Raw genomic sequence first — 18923 nt, forward strand, 5'->3', positions numbered from 1 at the left:
TCAACATCTTTTGAGATTGTCATAGTCCTAGATATGTATGAAATATTTGTCATTTTGAGTAAATTCTAGTGAAAACATGTCCCTTTTTTCGAACCAAAATAAATAAACAGAAATAGGGGTCATTAAAAATGCTCTAATATGGTATGTGTTCGAAAAGATATCAAACAACTCATCACAAAAAAAAATATTAAACTTAAATGCATTTACTGCATAAACACACTGCTAGATCATTTGAGGTAGTCCTTTTAAAAAAATAAAGAATGATTAACTTTAAATGTAAAATTAACTTAATATTTATTTTTAGATTCCTTGCGTTTCATGAAAGAATTCTAAGCATGCAATTAGGGAATTGATAATGAAACATTTTGTTCAGGCTATAAATAACAAACAAAGTAACAAAAAGATTGTGAATATGCATTTTTTCTTACTTTATTGTGCTAAAGTTTGATATTAATTTTTAAAAAATATTTTGACTTTACCTTGCATATATGTTGATGTCATTTATCCTGTTGTACAAACATAGTGATAATAACCGTTTACTCAGCAACAGCCTCAACAAAGGACAACGAGCAAGCATATTATAGCAAGAAGACTCATAATATCGACAACAAAGGAAACAAAGGTAAAGGTATAATACTTCTTAGCAATGTTACAATTACACAACTTTTGCTTAATTACAGAGTTGTTTGTTTAAGAGTGTGCTTAATCTGTGATGTTAGTAGGTATACTTCTATTGTGTAGTTACCTAACCACCTATGGCAAACGGCCTTAAACACTGCAATTAAATCTCATCAAGGATTCCAGACATAAAATTTGTTACCTCAGACGTGTGTTTCGTGTACATAAGACTTAACAGTGACGCACAAATCAAAACAGTTGGAAGGCAAAATCTAGTTTGTAACGTGAGGGTATCAAAACTGCACCAAATTTTTAAGTTCTTTCATCTTCTTTTATTTATGAAACAGACAAATTTCCCATTCTGTGTGTATCTCGTAGATGGTACCCTTTTTACTATAAAGTTCTACAAACATTTTGAATCCATACTTGATCATAGAAAAATGGGTTCAAACCGACCTCAAAACGACACACGATTTTCTCTAATGAGGAGTACCTACATTGCATCCATGCTTAATTTTGGTATCCGTAAAAAACGAATAACTGATGTTTTGTTTCATTTCGCCAGATTTTAAGAACAATTTGGCAATAGTTCATGCATACTATGCATTTTGTAAAAAGTAATAAAATGTTTCAATATAATTAAACAGTTCATTTTGAAAAGTTTACTTTATTTGGTTGATGCAAGCAAAGTTTCTGTAGATTTTAGTTTTTTCACTGGATATTCATCTGTTGATAGACATTGTGACAGTTTTGTGTTAACTATGTTGAAAGATGAGCATGATGGCAAATTAAAAAAATCGTGAGGGGGTGGGGAATTTGTGCAATTTAGTTACTGTAACGTTAGTTGAAGAACATTGGGACCCAGTAGTTACACAACTGTTGTTAGATACTGCTTGGGTGACCTATGTCTAAGGGTAAAAATCTTTAGTGTTTCGAATAATTAAACAGTTTTGAAACAGTAAATTTACCCAAAACAAATCTTGACAATAATTTCTTTTGTCAACACAAAAGTGCAGAATTATCGGCTTGTGATATTATCCGGACCGAAACGTCAACCCAGTGGTTGTAAAACTCGCCAAAGATACCAGATTTACAATTTTGAACTCGATGCGCGTGTTTAGTCTACATCAAAGTCATCAGTGACGCTCGAATCAAAAAAGTTTAATAGCAAATCAAGAATGAGGTTGAAGAGCTTTGTGAACCAAATATTCTAAAATTCTTCTTACATGTATGTAATTTATGTCTGGTGGTAACAAACAAGAAATCAGGCGTATTATTTGGTACTCAGTACTCATGTTCCGTCTACATAAGACTCATCAGTGACGATTAAAGATTTGACCAATGCATGATAAGACAGAAACTGTCAATGATAAACCGTAAACGGTTAGCGCATTCCATAAAATGATTCGACAAAATTTACATAACCCAAGGCGTGATATTAGACCATAAATCGAAGAAACTAAAAAAAGGCATCAGTAGTATACCGGTGTCCAAAAGTCATAAGGTAGCACAGTTAGGTGTGTAGTTTCGCATTTTGGCCCCTGTGGATTTTTCAAATATGAGAGCTAGTGTGCAATAAAATTCATTTTTGGATAGCTGAAGATTAATATAGCCTTCATAGTGGGTTTATAGGAACATCTAGATTGTGTAATGTATGAATTATGTGCTGGTTTTTGTATGACAGTCCGTATTTTCATATGCATACCAGACATCGGTCCGGCAATCATTGCATTGTATTTTTTCTAACTTTTTGTTGCACGAACTTTGTGATTAAATTTTACCCAAAAATGAGGCGAAAGACACCCAGTTTTTATTTGATCATTTGGTAGATTAATGTCAACAGTTTCAGAAAAGTTATCACTCATAGGTATTGAAATTGTAGTTTAAACCAAATTTTGGGGAATATGTGACATTTTTATGCCCCTTTTTGCAATATTTTGTTTTAAATAAATGCAAAATGTTGCCATGGATACACAAAAAAGGATTTAATTTCACCATTTTATCTTTTGAAAATTAAATATATGGAAGATACTGATTACATACATATGCACATGTATGACACAAACAATTGGCTTAATGTATTAGAAAGCCAGGAATAGAAGATGATTAAACATTTTGTGGTTCAATTTTAATTTTATTTTCTAACTGTGGAGTGCTACCTTATGGCAGATCTGAAAGTACAGAAATGCACTTTTTAAGATAAATTTTACCACAAATCTATTGACTGTTAGATTCTTATTTTAGTTTTGAAAGGAAAAAATCTGCTAGAATGGCAATACATATTAATTTTATTGTTTACTGTCCTTAGCAACCAAATATTAACATTTTGACACTAAGATATGGTTCGGTCTTAAATTTGTACTCCATTAGCTTCACCCTTGTAACCAAAGATTGCGCTTTATATGATAGCCTCTGAATATATCGCTTTATATTTTTGCATGCTTATAAGTTAAATAAACATTTTTAGCAGGATTTGATGTTATAATTTGGCATGAATTAAATCTAAAGTTGCCACTACTGTTAGAAATTTATACCCTATTTGAGAGTTTCTAAACTAAGGTTTGGTATGCTATTTACATCAAAATTGACCTATAAGTGATTTCAAATACCTAAATATTGTACAATTTTTCCTCTTTAGAGGTAATTTTATGATTTTAAACAGAAAAAAGGGGAAAAGTTGTAGAAATTTAACAAAAAAATGAGACAGATTTGAGATTTGACACTTTGACCAAGAATTTTTTTTAAATCATTTTTTTGTCGCGTTTCAATGTCAACTGCTAACCTTCATAAAATCTGTATTACTGAACCAATTTTAAAAAATAAGGTACCAGTTTAATCGTTACAGCTAGCGAAACCCAGAAAAATGTACTAAAAGTTGAAGCAGGGGAAAAAATTCATATTAAGGTAGCACTCCACAGTTAGGTGCGTAGTTTCGCATTTTGGTCCCTGTGGATTTTTCAAATATGAGAGCTTGTGTGCAATACAATTCATTTTTGGATAGCTGAAGATTAATATAGCCTTCAAAGTGGGTTTATAAGAACATTTAGATTGTGTAATGTATGTATTATGTGCTGTTTTCTGTATGACAGTCCGTATTTTCATATGCATACCAGACATCGGTCCGGCAATCATTGCATTGTATTTTTAATTTTTTTGTCGCACGAACTTTGTGATTAAATTTTACCAAAAAATGAGGCTAAAGACATCCAATTTTTATTTGATCATTTGGTAGATTAATGTCAACAGTTTCAGAAAAGGTATAACTCATAGGTATTGAAATTGTAGTTGAAACCAAATTTTGGGGGAATATGTGACATTTTTATGCCCCTTTTTGCAATATTTTGTTTTAAATAAATGCAGAATGATGCAATGGATACACAAAAAAAGATTTAATTTTTCACCATTTTAACTTTTGAAAATTATATCTATGGAAGATACTGATTACATACATATGCACATGTATGACACAAACAGTTGGCTTAATGTATTAAAAGCCAGGAATAGAAGATGATTAAACATTTTGTGGTTCAATTTTAATTTTATTTTCTAACTGTGGAGTGCTACCTTATGGCAGATCTGAAAGTACAGAAATGCACTTTTTAAGATAAATTTTACCACAAATCTATTGACTGTTAGATTCTTATTTTAGTTCTGAAGGGACAAAATCTACTAGAATGGTAATCCATATTAATTTTATTGTTTACTGTCCATAGCAACCAAATATAAACATTTTGACACTAAGATATGGTTCGGTCTTAAATTTGTACTCCATTAGCTTCACCCTTGTAACCAAAGATTGCGCTTTATATGATGGCCTCAGAATATATCGCTTTATATTTTTGCATGCCAATAAGTTAAATAAACATTTTTAGCAGGATTTGATGTTATAATTTGGCATGAAGTAAATCTAAAGTTGCCACTACTGTTAGAAATTTATACCCCATTTGCGAGTTTCTAAACTAAGGTTTGGTATGCTATTTACATCAAAATTGACCTATAAGTGCTTTCAAATACCTAAATATTGTACAATTTTTCCTCTTTAGAGGTAATTTTATGATTTTGAACAGAAAAAAGGGTAAAAGTTGTAGAAATTTAAACAAAAAATGAGACATATTTGAGATTTTACACTTTGATCAAGAATTTTATTTAAATCACTTTTTGTCGCGTTTCAATGTCAACTGCTAACCTTCATAAAATCTTTATTACTGAACTCATTTTAAAAAATAAGGTACCATTTTAATCTTTACAGCTAGCAAAAACCAGACAAATGTACTAAAAGTTGAAGCAGGGGAAAACAATTCATTTTAAGGTAGCACTCCACAGTTTGGTGCGTAGTTTCGCATTTTGGTCCCTGTGGATTTTTCAAATATGAGAGCTTGTGTGCAATAAAATTCATTTTTGGATAGCTGAAGATTAATATAGCCTTCAAAGTGGGTTTAAAGGAACATTTAGATTGTGTAATGTATGTATTATGTGCTGTTTTCTGTATGACAGTCCGTATTTTCATGTGCATACCTGACATCGGTCCGGCAATTATTGCATTGTATTTTTTCTAACTTTTTGTCGCACGAACTTTGTGATTAAATTTTACTAAAAAATGAGGCGAAAGACACCCAATTTTTATTTGATCATTTGGTAGATTAATGTCAACAGTTTCAGAAAAGGTATCACTCATAGGTATTGAAATTCTAGTTTAAACCAAATTTTGGGGGAATATGTGACATTTTCATGCCCCTTTTTGCAATATTTTGTTGCCATGAATACACAAAAAAGGATTTATTTTTCACCATTTTTACTTGTGAAAATTAAATCTATGGAAGATACTGATTACATACGTATGCACATGTATGACACAAACAGTTGGCTTAATGTATTAGAAAGCCAGGAATAGAAGATGATTAAACGTAACTAACATGCAATCTCGAACTTTATACAATTATTTTAACAATATTCGTCCAAACAATTTTAAATGACAATGATGGTACGGAAAGGCAATTTTATAATTATTTGGACTGCAAACGATAAGACATAACAGTTGATCAAACCGAAACCATAACAGAAGCATCAAAATTAAATCCTAAACATCACAATCGGAAAAAATCAAAGCAAGCCCTAGTTTTTGGTCGTTGTTACTAATTAAACTTCGTACCTTGTTATTTTGGATCTGCAATATATTTCCTTTGTATGATTGTCTTTTCGAACTTACCTGTTCAGTTTTTTTAGCTTTGCTTAAAAGCCTTTTTGTAATCGACCAAAACATCAGGTTTTGATTTATGTTCCCTAATCTAAGTTATAGAAGGAACAATTTTACATCACAAGTTCTAAAATTTCTAAATCAACAAATTTATAAAAAATAGAAAATATCCACCCAATGTCAAAAAAATACCAATCTGAATTAGAATTCCCTCAGTGACTGATCAAAAGATTGACATATACTTCTTAGAATTAAGAAAATGTTTCTGAAGCAAACAAAGGAATATTTCTAATGGTACACTCTTGCTTGTATATTTTGGTGGGGTTCGTGTTGCTTAGTCTTTAGTTTTCTATGTTGTGTCATCTGTACTATTATTTGTCTGTTTGTCTTTTTATTTTTGGCCATGGTGTTGTCAGTTTGTTTTCGATCTATGAGTTTGACTGTCCCTCTAGTATCTTTCGTCCCTCTTCTGAAAGGCTACTGATTTCTAAACGAAAATTTCAAAGTACATCTGGCTCTTACTGTTTCTCCAAAATAATCTCAAATTCTTTAATCCCTCCGTCAAAATGGACGATTCAAATTTCTCCTCTTTATACTGGATATTCAGACTTTAAAAAATTCGTGTGAGGAAGGAACGACATATAGCTTGGTCATCAAAAGTTCGACTTACATCTTTCTAGAAATTTTTCGGCTAGTACTTCTATTGTAGAAGACGGCCATCAGAAATATTGTTATGAAGGATATTGAACTAACGTTGCCAATCAGATGATGATTCTAAAAAGTTCTTAGAGATTTACTCCAAAATATTCAATCCCAATCTTTACAATTTTTATGTCATATAACAAGATTTCATTTTCCTACACTTTACACTCATAGTATCCTTGCTCAATTGACAGCTAGCCTCCATCGTCTCATTCAATAGAGCTTTTTTCGAAGAAAAAAGAGTTGTAGGAAAAATGATTGTTTTTGGGTCCATTAAGAACACTAGGCTGCCAACAATAAATACACCGAAGAAGATATCATCATAATGGTGGATTTTTTTACTGACAACATAATTGTTGAGTTTAATAGATTGATAATGCAACAGACAGTCGGTATTCCAATGGGTACTAATTGTTGTAATAATCATATAAAGCAGGATTCAAGGAAGATCTGTTTAAAAACAAAACAAAAAAGCCATCTACAAGATCATTTGAATATTTTTTTTCCGATACATCGATAAAGTCCACAACATTATCCACATTTCAGTTAGAAATGACATCTCATATATCCAAATGAACTTGAGATTAAGGATACTTATAAAGAAGAAAGTCTGCTGCGTATCTTGATATTTTCCTCGATATTGATACAGGTTTTCGCCTTCATACAAGAATCTATAAACGTAATTATTTCATCTTTCCAATCGTTAACTTCTTTTTTATCAGTAGTCACATACCTTCTGCCCATCTTATGATTTGATTTGATTTTTGGTGTTTTAACGCCACTTTTAAGCACCGCTTTTGGGCTATTTCGTGGCGGCTAGTTTTTATTGGTGGAGGAAGCCGGAGTGCCGGGAGAAAACCACCGACCTTCGATAGGAAAACTGACAATCCTAGTCAATTAAGAGCCCATCTTATGGCTTTTGTATATCTCAATTTATTCGTTACGCTCATGCATGCTGACTCTGTACAGACTAAATCAACAGGAGTGTGCTCCTTACACTAAAAATGTTCCAAGAAATTTATGAAGATGATCGACAGAAATAGCCCTTTCTAGGGATCTCCATACCCTGTTTTATGATGGCGCTCCGAAATCGTTAATTTATCTTCCACTATCGTCAAATGATTCTCGCCATCATTAAATTATTTTCCACCATTGTAAAATAACTGCGTTATGATTGAAAGGTGTTGTCAAAACTTGTTTTTTTTTTTTTTTTTCGCTATCCGCCGTCTATCTTGTTAGCAATTATAATCAATTGCAAATTGCATAGCCCTATTGTGTTATATGTGAAATATACATTGAATCCGCAAATAAGACGTTTCATCTGTTCATTTGAATGGAAAATATCGACATATTTATGACCGCAAACATTAAATATAATCTCTACCTCAAAATTGACATGAAATAACACCTCTCAGTTTGCATAATGAAATGAAATAGTATTACTTCTCAAATATGAATCACCTGAAAGACGGTATCTTTTAAATAATTAAAAAAAAAACAATTGTTTGCACTAAAACGAAAATATAAGATACATAAATGTACTTGAACATTTAATATTTGATCCACTGTTTAATTACAGCAATCTATCCAAGCAGAAAACAAAGTATTCACACCATGCTGTTATTTTTTAAAATATCAAATTTAATTTTCCATAATTTGAAATAAATATAATATTTCACATCGTTGAAGACACTAGATTATTAAACTTCATTAATTATTGAAAAGATACTCTCGACTTCACTTAACATATCTGTTAATCTGATACTTAAAAGTTTGTTTTTTCATTCCTTGGATAGTTTTTACTGACACTTACAAAGAAACAGATGAGTGGAAGTACATTGGGCAATCAAGTTTTGGTATTGAGACTCCGCCAAATCGTGAAATCGACAAACAAAGGAACAAAGGATACAAAGGTATATTTATAGAGGCGCTATACGATCTGACAAGTAGACCTTCATAAAACTTGATATTTAAATAGTTTTTGTCTCGCGTGCGACGAAAGTCGCAGTATGCGAGAAATAGGGATGACCATCTGGCGGCGGCGGCGAAAACTATTTGTAAAAACTTTTATATTTCAGAAGGAAGAAGACATGGATGCTTCATACCTTGTATACAGATAAATTATGTTACTAAGTTTATGTCTGTCATATGGCCATTGTCCTTGACATGTTTCAGCGACTGTTGAACAAAATTATAGTTTTTTTTGTCATGTGAATTTCTAATTAACTATGAGTAATAGAATAACTATGTTTGGTATATGTGTTCCTTGCAATGTCAAAATATTCGTCAAACAGGGTTCACATGACAACGACCTTATTTCATAGATCAGTGATCGAGGTTTAAGTTATGTGATTAGGGCCATTTTTCAGGTGGACACAAATGCGCAATTCATTTCAGGTAGGCTGTGATGGTAGCCTTTACCTCAATTCCTCTGCTGATATCGTTAATTTGGATATGTATAGTTGTTTGTTTCGAAGCTAAGAAATTTTCACATATGTGGTTAAATTAGTTCTTTGCATACATCTAATAGCGCCATAGTTTTTGTACATTTATTCTATGGTCCTCTGCTCTCCAAATCTGCACAAATGGTTCAAGTTAAAAGAAATTTCAAATTTAAAAAAAAAGTTGAACATGTTTTATATACTTGAAGTGAACGTTATTATAAAAAAAGAATCCATAATATTATTAAAATCTTCATAAATCTACCGGTATTGAATTATTGACTTCTCAGACACTAATTTGTCGATATTTTCCCGTATGCAGTGACCTTTACTACTGACCTCTCGTTATAACTTCGGCCACCGCACAGCGCAAGTGCGAGGGGAAACCGTGATGAAAGAATGTAAACACACGTGCTTTTTAGGGTAAATGGAAATAACAGATTCTTAATTAATAAATTTAATAAACAAATCATTTAACAACTGTTAAGGAGTCGTTTAATTAACATACGAGAACACATAGAAAATATAAAAATAAATGTCATGCCTCTTCCAATTTACGTATCCCTCACGCTTTCCATGTGCTCTGTTTTTATTGTTTATCAATGTCACGATCCGGCAATCTTCAGGAACAAACTCGAAAGTTAATTAGCTTGCGATCAACAACCACTGAATGAAATATTATTTGTCGATAATACGTTATACATGTGAAATAAATACAAAAAACGTGCATGCAAGACTAGTTTAGTATAAATACATGCATTGGTTCGATAACATTAAAATTTCAAAAACTTGTTTCATATGACTTTAAGCTCAGTCACTTGTTAAAAATTGAAACATGTCAAATATAATTACACAGACATTTTTTGTTTACGCACAACTTTTGTGTTCCTCAATTTGAGTCGTATTATGGATATTGTACCAGATACTATAAGCAGTAGGTCAACTATAACGGGAACAGCCAGTGTGGTAGGAATCATCTGACCTTGACCTCATTTTCATGGTTCGTTGGTCAATGATAAGTTTTTTGTGTTTTTGGTCTGTTTTTCAAGTACTTATATTTGATGTATGGAATGATTATATGGTGTACATGTCGGTTTATCTGGTATCATCTAACCTTAACCTCATTTTTATGGTTGATATTGGTCTATGTTAAGTTTTTCTGGTTTGGTTTGTTTTTCAAACACAAATAGCAATCGGTCAGCTTTATTCAATGTATATAATAATTTTAAGATGAACATGTTTGTCTGGCAGGTATCATCTGACCTTGACTTCATTTTTATAGTGCATTGGTCAATGTTAAGATGGTGTGTTTTGGTCTGTTTTTCAATTACCATACGCAAATTCGCCAATAGGTCAACTATATATATTTGGTGTAATACTTGAATAATTGTAAGGTATCTGTCTGACAGAGTTTATCTGAACTTGACCTCATTGTCGTGTATCTTTAAAAATGTTACGTTAATGTGATACTTGTAGTTAAACCTTTGTCTTTTAGACTTTAAACATAAAATCGATGCATGTTAAGCATGCGAGACATTTTAGCGTGGGCACTTTTGTGGTTAATGATGTGCAGTATAGGTGATGTTGGGTATACTTTTATGGTACCTCTAACGACACCAAGAAGGCAACACACGGAATTCAACCATGAGCAGTGTCTCTACAATTTAAAAAGCACCTAATACTCCCGAGTGAAGGAAGTTTGTAAATAATTTAGCAAACACTATTAAAAAAAACCATAACGCCACGTTCTAAAGATGTTTGCAACAAAAATGTGAGGAAAGAAAAGCGGTAATCATTAACCGTAGACGAACAAAACGATACAAAACTTAGAATACTTTGACCATAGAAAAAACACCCCAAAAAAATAGTTACCAAAACACAGAAAACTAAACATAAAGCAATATAAATTCCTCCAAAAAATGTGATGAAACCGGGTTTTCTAGATGAATAAGTAATTTCTATTCAACTCAAATCTATTCGCTATAATCTATTTCGATAAAACTTATATTTTACTAACGTCGTACTAATCATAGTTAAAATACACCTGTGACTTAAATCTTTTGTTCAAACTCTCCATTATTTTTCAGGAATGGAGAGTTATTTTCTATTGTCCATCTTCATTCATCCGGACGTTTTGCCCTTTGGCTATTTCTATTGGCACTTTCTTAAAAAGTGTTCACCCATGTAAATAGTTCGAAAGGACGTAACGCGATATTGAATGAAGATGAAAACTTACTAAACGGCTGATATTAAATGGAGATTTTTTTTTTAATTGGGATGACCCCGTAGTAATACAATGAACACCAAATATCTCATTATTGATAAACAGCTTTTATTTGCGAGTCGTAATTCCATCGTATAATATATGATATCGTTTTCACTAAAATTAAACTAAATATTACTCAGATAGTTTCTACAATAGTATTGTGGTTAAATAAAATAAATAGTTCAAGAAACTAAAATGCTCAAAACGGCGTATTCGGTATATTATTTGATTTTTCGTTGTTATAATTTGAATATGGTACTATTGAACAGAATTTGAAGGGTATGGATAACATTTGAATAAGGCTTGTGTTAACTATTGGGCGGGATTTTTTATTCAATTTTCAACAGAAACGCGTAACACAATCTAATTCCTTCACTGTTGTTATATGACCAGTAGCAAATATAACAGTTATATTCTTATGCAAATGACAGCACTAATCTTAAAATGTTTAAACGAAATCAAAAAGTAGTTTTCCACTTAATTTAAAGACATACAAAAGGCAATCTTTCTGATAATAATTTGATCTAATAGAATGGTTTGAAATATAGAATCATATTTTGTTTCAGATACGACTTCAAATCGACTACACCCTTATTAGTTTAATAACATATACTAGAGTGTTACATACCTGGAAATTTATTCTAGTTGTACCATGTCATTTTTCTCAGACGATTCTACATCAAAGATTTATCAAACGAAAAACACATAATCCATTAACATATAATAATATGCATAAATATTAGTTTTTTCTCTGTCCCGAAATAACACTTAAAGACACAAATAAATATCCTTTCAATCCCACCACAAGAAAGACATGCGTATCCGATGACTTAAAACACAAATCTGGATGAACTTTATTCAAGATCGTTTTATAGTAATTATTCTACTGTTCATAAATACTTGTTAAGTGAGTTGATGGTCAGCTTGATCTTAAATTTTGCCTGTGGATTATTGGGTACACCATGGGGAAAATGAAAAGAAAACCATTACAAAATGAAATAAAATTCTTTAAATTTTATGATCTAAAATTCGTTCTTAATATTTAAGGTGTATTTTAAGTTAGCGAAAGTCCAAATAACTGTCCATTCCTGGGAAATAATGGGCGTCGGCCCTCCGGGCCTCCGCTCCATTATTTCCCAGGAATGGACAGTTATTTGAACTTTCTCTATAACATAATGCATCTGAAATGGGCGCTGGTACATATCTCAAGTACCGGTATCTCCTGTTGAACATAATATATCTTGTAAATAAATCCAAGGTAACATGTCAATTGTCCATAACAAATGCATCATATATCGACCAGATATTCGTGACGTACATAAGGTTAGCCTAAAGTTGAATTTCACCGGATACAATTACAACAAACATGTGACGATCTCAAAATAGCAATACTTATATTTCATAATGTTATTATTTGAATTCAAAAAGGTACAAAACAAATTATCAATTTAAGTTAATGATACGATTGCCTCAGAAAAAATCCCTTAATTTATAAAATTTAGTTCATCAATAACATGATTTTTTTTTTTCAGTTTCTCGTTATTAAGTCAATTTTAAGTCACTTTATTGTTAGGTGTTCCTGGTACAGAGAGTTCTTCTGCATGGAATAAGGTGTCACATGATAAAGGTTTGATTATAATTCTACCCTAAGTGAAAACATATTGACAGAGGAAGGAAGGTATCGTCTATCCCGATTTAAATAATAAACGAGATACATTAACTTTTAAATCATAATCATTTAACCCCAACCCATTTTACTAAGTGCATATTGCATTTTACATACTTTTGATTTCTGTTCAGTGTCCAGAAAGGAGAACTTGCCAAAGAGTCATACAATTGTACAAAACACTTAATTTTATTCTGAAATGTTTCCCTCACATGTTTCCTCCCTTATTATTTATATGTCCGTCTCATCAAGTATTGAATTGTCGTTTTGTCTGTTTTATTCGCCTTGCTCAAATTATCTATCAACCGGGCGACCTTTATCATTGCTGTGTGTAATTCGTGGTTTGCATCGTTTGCTGCTTAACTTTTTACCTCTTTCCTTGAACGATTCTTTTAAATTTTGAACGTTGCAAGAAGGCTGGCATAGCAGAACTTTTTTCTTTTTTTTTTGTGATTGGCAACAATTGCTTAGATCTTGTGAACATGTCAATCTTCATAAAAATTAGCCATTTGTTCCTCTGTTTTTATCTAAAGTTTCTTAGTTGCAAGGATACTTCATAAGGCATATCTAATGATCTATTAAATGACTTCCATAACTTAGTCAATCATATACAATCTGATTGGATATTAAAAATGATTCCTGTGGCCAATGATGCGTTTTTTCTGACTGATTTTTTTAAACAGTTTGCAGCTAGAAAAAAAATTTCACGACCCCAAAAGGATTCAAATTTGACAATTATTAAAATGAAAATATCTAAGATTATGAACGAATAGTATTTCCTCAATTCATAACAATAAAACATTGCTACCGTGGACAACAATAACATCTCTTCGAAATTCAATGCTATAACCACACATCAATTAGAACCGTTTAACCTAAATATAGATGGATTTTTCCCCCCTTAAAATGTCAGCGGTAGACGTTTTAAAACAAAAATTCTGAAATCCTCCAATATAAATGTTTGTAAGCGTTGATAAAACAAAGCTTCTTTTATCCGACAAAAACTGCACCCAAAGCCTGGTATAAAACTATATCTCAAGTATCAACAGTTCTATTCCTAGACATAAATTGTGGTAGGTTCTTTTTTTTAGTATCAGCATTATTTTCTGTTTACCCTTGTTGTTAACCTGTATAATAAGCAGTCATATTCTTATTCAGACTCCAACTTTGACAGCTATTGCAAATCTCTATTAAGAACTAAAAATTTGGCATGGTTTGTCAAGAACATACAACAGTATGCTGTATCATAGCATTTCAATTCAATCGACAGTTTTATTTATTGTTATAGAAATCAATCGGATAAAAACAGAAACGGAATCATCGACTTCGACAGAAAAAGCAGGTAAATATTTAATTACTTTCAACTTAAACAGTTAGATAAAGAATTTATAACATCTAAAAAATCGTTGAAATATTTTTTCATTATTTTCATAATTTATTTCAGTAGGCAATAATAAAAGACAACTTAACTAATTGCAACATGCTGAATAGTAGCATGGTAAGGAAATTCAATAAGATTGATCAATTAAATCTATCAGAGTTTTCCTCTATTAAAATTAGGAATGCGAGATGCAGAGATAATTTCTTTTAAAGCAAAAATATTGTTTAGAAAATCCCAAATCCATCCTTCTCTCCTTTTCATATCAACACCAAAAAAGACAACATAAACTTCTGTTTTTTAGCTCACCTGCCCCAAGAAAGGCTTTTCTCATCACTTGGTATCCATCGTCCATTAACTTTTACAAAAATGTGTCAACCTACCAACCAACATGGCCGTCATAGCTAAAAATGGAACAAAGGGATAAAATGCATGTGTGTCTATTATCTTGAAAACCGCTTTAAATGATCAAAAATGTACAGTATGTTGAGATATACCTATTGTCTATTTCCTCAAAATTTTCTGACTACTTCTTTAAAGAGTTATTTACCTTAAGTGACGAATTTTACAAAAATGTTTTATTTTTTTTTTACTATTATCTCGAAAACTATAATAGCTGTAGAGAAATTTGAATAACTTAAATGATCAACAATTCAAGATCAACAACAAAGGTTTACAGGGTCAAAATCGACTGACGACTCTTTCTTAGAGGTATTACCAATGTTTTTGCGTTCTTGCATTTAGCCTTAAAAACTCTAGTAGATAAATAGAAAGAAACTCAACAATCAAAAATTGTCAGCAAAGCAAAATCTAAAAATAAAATTCAATAGTCGAAGTTGTCTGACGATTCCTAATTGCATTTTTTGTCCTTATTTCTTTAAAACTATAATAGATAGGTAAACACTTTAAAAAGCAAACATGATAAACAATACAAATTCTATGCATAAGACCGCAAATCCAAAATCATCGAACGACTGCATGTTGAAGTTGTTGCCCTTTAATGACGATTTTGATCATTTTTTGAGTTTTCGTCTATCTTTAAAAAACTATAATAGATACTCAAAAGCTTAAATGAGCAAAAATCTCAGTAAGACAAAATCTTCATACAAGTCTTATTACTGAATGCGTCGTTTGACTCTAAATTGGAGTTATCGTTCTTTAATGACGATTTTTACACATATGAGTGCTTTTGACTATTATCTTGAAAACCATAATAGATAGATAGACACTTAAAGTAGCAAAATATTATCAGCAAGATAGGATATACAAATAAGTCATTTTTTTCCGAAATCGTTAGTTGACTCTTATAGAAGTAATTGCTCTTAAATAACGATTTTTTTAAACCCTTTTTTATTTTGGGCAAAACCTAGAGAATACAGTGAAACTATAAACAGAAAAAAAATCAACAAAAAAACAGATATTTTTGTCATGAATTATATTCTAGTCCAGGATGTTTGAAAGCATCAATGTTATAGCTGCATACAGACATAGGTCAGCGACAGAGACTCTTTAGAATCTCTAGTTTTGCTAAACACATAAACTTTACCCTAATCCTTTTAAAGAACGATAAAAAGCCAGTCGTCATGATGTTCGAGTTTACAGCGATCTAAAGTTCCTACCGCCATTCTTTCTACAATAAACGATGGATTTCAAAAATTAACTTTTGATGAGGTATATTTAGTCAGCAGTCTCAATCAAAAGTGGATTCTTAAAAGTTCAAAAAAGTACAAAGAACTAATTCACAATTTTCAATACAATGTTTACAATGCAGTAATATCAAAATATTAAATTGACTATCCTTTACACTTCTATTCCCCACGCTTAATTAAACTATCAACAACATCGTCTAATTAAAGTGAGCTTTTTATACTTAACGTGGAAACATATACAAATTCCTTGATTTAAATAATGAAATTATTACTTTGTTTGGATAACCACTCGGATTTCAACAACAAATACACAAATGATGAACTTTTGATCGATATCATATTTGTTGAGTTTGGTAGATTGATATTTCAGCACAAAGTATAATCTATTGGGTATTTAATGTACACCACTCCTGGCCGATTTTTGTTTTTTTATTGATATGAAGCAATGAAGAAAAATTCATACAAAAGTACTAATATGAAGCAGAATTCAAACATAACCTTCTCAAAGACAATAAGAAAAAGCATTATGCAAAGTTTTATAATTTCATTTTAAGATATATTGATGATTTCCTGTGAGTCAATAATCTACAACTCAATGCGTACTTACAACTCATATGTCCCAGTGAATTTGATATTACGAATAATTCAAAAAGTAGAAGGTCTACTTCATATCTTGATCTTTTCCTCCATATTTACACAGATGGGCGACTTCAAACTAGAATCTATGAAAATCGCGACAATTTCAACTTTCCCATTGTCAATTTCCACTTTCTTGGCAGTCACATACCTTTTGCTCCAATGTTTGGCGTTAACATGTATCTCTTAATACGTTAAGCTGGTGCATATTCACAGTATGCAGACTTCGTAAACAGGGGTTTCTCCTTATACAAAAAAACTGTTCAAACAGAGGTAAGGGGATGAATAATTGAAATCGAATCTATTTAATCGATTTAAGGTAACCATCAACAATTGGTTGACCGAAACTTTGTCTCGGTGTCACAAATAACTAGCGACATATTTGCGCGATCTTAAAATTAAGATAGTGATTATGATGAGAGACCAGTACAGTCGTCTAACCTTTAATTTTACCGATTGTGTAATATTCCTAATTGTGACATTTCTTAGTGTGGAATCGATTGGCATGTGTACGTGAGACATGCATATAGTATATACCATATCTCGTTCCTTTTGAAGTTTATGAGATTCCTTCAGTTTTTCTACTTCTTAATCTAGTGACGAGATTGAACATAAGTAAGCTACTGTCGCCATTATTCAGATGTTAAGTTAGCTAATAAAAAATTATTTTACTCTGCATAGTCAAAGATCTTTTCCTTTCAATAAACAAATTTTTCAAAAGTTTTGTATGTATCTCTTGAAACCGTATAACTTGATAAACGCTTTAGCCCCTTGCTTGTAAAAGGTTGTGAGTATGAAAAAAGTAAAACAAAAAAATACCAAACGCCAAGGAAATTTAAAAAGGAAAGTCCTTCATCAAATGGCAAAATCAAAAGCGAACGGAAAATAATGACGCAATTGCAATTAAATAACACTGTTTCTATCAACCAATACAAAAATTGATACAAACAATAGCTTATTTGTCCCAAATTTTCTGCAAATCTTATATATATATTTGAAAATTAAAAGTACCTTTGTAAAAAGAAGTATAATAGAAAAAGAGTACAATGAGTTGACGTGAATTAAAGTTATTAATAGTATTTAATGTAAGGATTGTCATGTTAAGATCAAGTTGGAAGGCTATGTCACTGATTTGTAAAAATTTTGCATACAACTTAATTGTCTTAAAATCGTCAAATTTTCAATTTTAAAATCATTAAAGATTATACCTTTTTGTTGAATAAATTCCGTTTTAGATCGTTTTATTGATTTACTCTGGAAGGAAAAGTTAGGTTTAACCAAAAAGCATATTGACCGTAAGACTATCATAGAAAACAAATGTGTAAAATTTGAAGTTAATCAAGCAAGGCAAGATACGGTGCGAAAGGTTTACGACGGACAGACGGAGGGACAGACATATGTATACCATAATACGTCCCGTCGAAACTTGACGGTCGTATAAAAAAAGAATTAATGTTGTTATAACGGAATAAAAAAGTTACATTTATCTTGAAAAAAGATTCATACCAATTCACCACTTCGTCCTTGAAAATCTTGGCTTGTGAGGTACATGAACAAAGTTGACCCATTTGGCAGTTCAAACTAAAATATTTAAACATGAAAGCGTTAAAAAACAAGATCTTGAACTAGCAAGAAAATCAACACTGAATGCAATGCATTTAACACATAAAACAGACAGAAGCTGAACAACGAGACCTTGTTGTTTTCTGAGCTGCACCGATTTGGGGAAAAATGACAAATTCAATAATGAAATTGTTACTACATATAAATGTAAATGGTATTCCCCTAATTTTGTTTTTGAAGATTTTTGGTCAAGTAACACAGAGTTTTGCTCACACTTCTTTATGAAATCATTGAGAATACATATTTTTTAATTCGTGCAAAAGACGAGCATTAACATTTTGAGAAATTTGTAGGTCCATAAGTGTAGATTACAACTTTTACCACATGAAAAATTATATCAGTATCATTTTTTATCAAAAGTTATTGCATATTACCTGAATAACAGAAATTATCAAATCCAACATTAAGAATTGCATCACTATGAAAAAAAACTTCACACTTGTTCTAAATATAGTCTTATGGTCTGTATAATTTTTGATAAAAAGATGATTTTTCATGGACCTTTTTCATATAAAAAGGGGGGAGGCAATTTTTCACATGCTCGAATTCATTACATTTTACGTAAACAAAAACAAGAACTTGCGCCTTTTTATATTCCTTTGTCAGTATTACTGTTATATCTATAGTCTTTATAGTATAAAGATGTATCATTATGATAAAGTAATCTGTCAGAATAGAATAGTAAGTTGAAAAGATAGAATGAAAAGGTGGCTCCATATAACGAGATGTCTTTGTAGTATACGGCTTTAT

The 18923-nt window shown here is 31.3% G+C and overlaps 2 protein-coding genes across 3 annotated transcripts in view; one reads left to right on the forward strand and one right to left on the reverse strand.

The window, feature by feature from the left end:
* Positions 1-18923, forward strand: part of LOC127704129 (uncharacterized) — a 60307-nt gene that overhangs the window by 35653 nt on the left and 5731 nt on the right. Inside the window, exons 9-12 of one of the 2 annotated variants that reach the window (XM_052208022.1) lie at positions 524-622; positions 8311-8427; positions 12795-12848; positions 14176-14229. In XM_052208022.1, coding sequence (XP_052063982.1) covers positions 524-622; positions 8311-8427; positions 12795-12848; positions 14176-14229 — 324 coding nt within the window. The remainder of the gene's footprint in view (positions 1-523; positions 623-8310; positions 8428-12794; positions 12849-14175; positions 14230-18923) is intronic. The other variant, XM_052208023.1, reaches the window with a different exon arrangement.
* Positions 12139-18923, reverse strand: part of LOC127704130 (uncharacterized) — a 100949-nt gene continuing 94164 nt past the window's right edge. The window contains exon 5 of the transcript XR_007983153.1: positions 12139-12150. The gene's annotated coding sequence lies outside the window, so the exon portion shown is untranslated. The remainder of the gene's footprint in view (positions 12151-18923) is intronic.

Source organism: Mytilus californianus, unplaced genomic scaffold (assembly GCF_021869535.1).
Source record: "Mytilus californianus isolate M0D057914Y unplaced genomic scaffold, xbMytCali1.0.p SCAF_58, whole genome shotgun sequence".
Taxonomy (NCBI): Eukaryota; Metazoa; Mollusca; class Bivalvia; order Mytilida; family Mytilidae; genus Mytilus; species Mytilus californianus.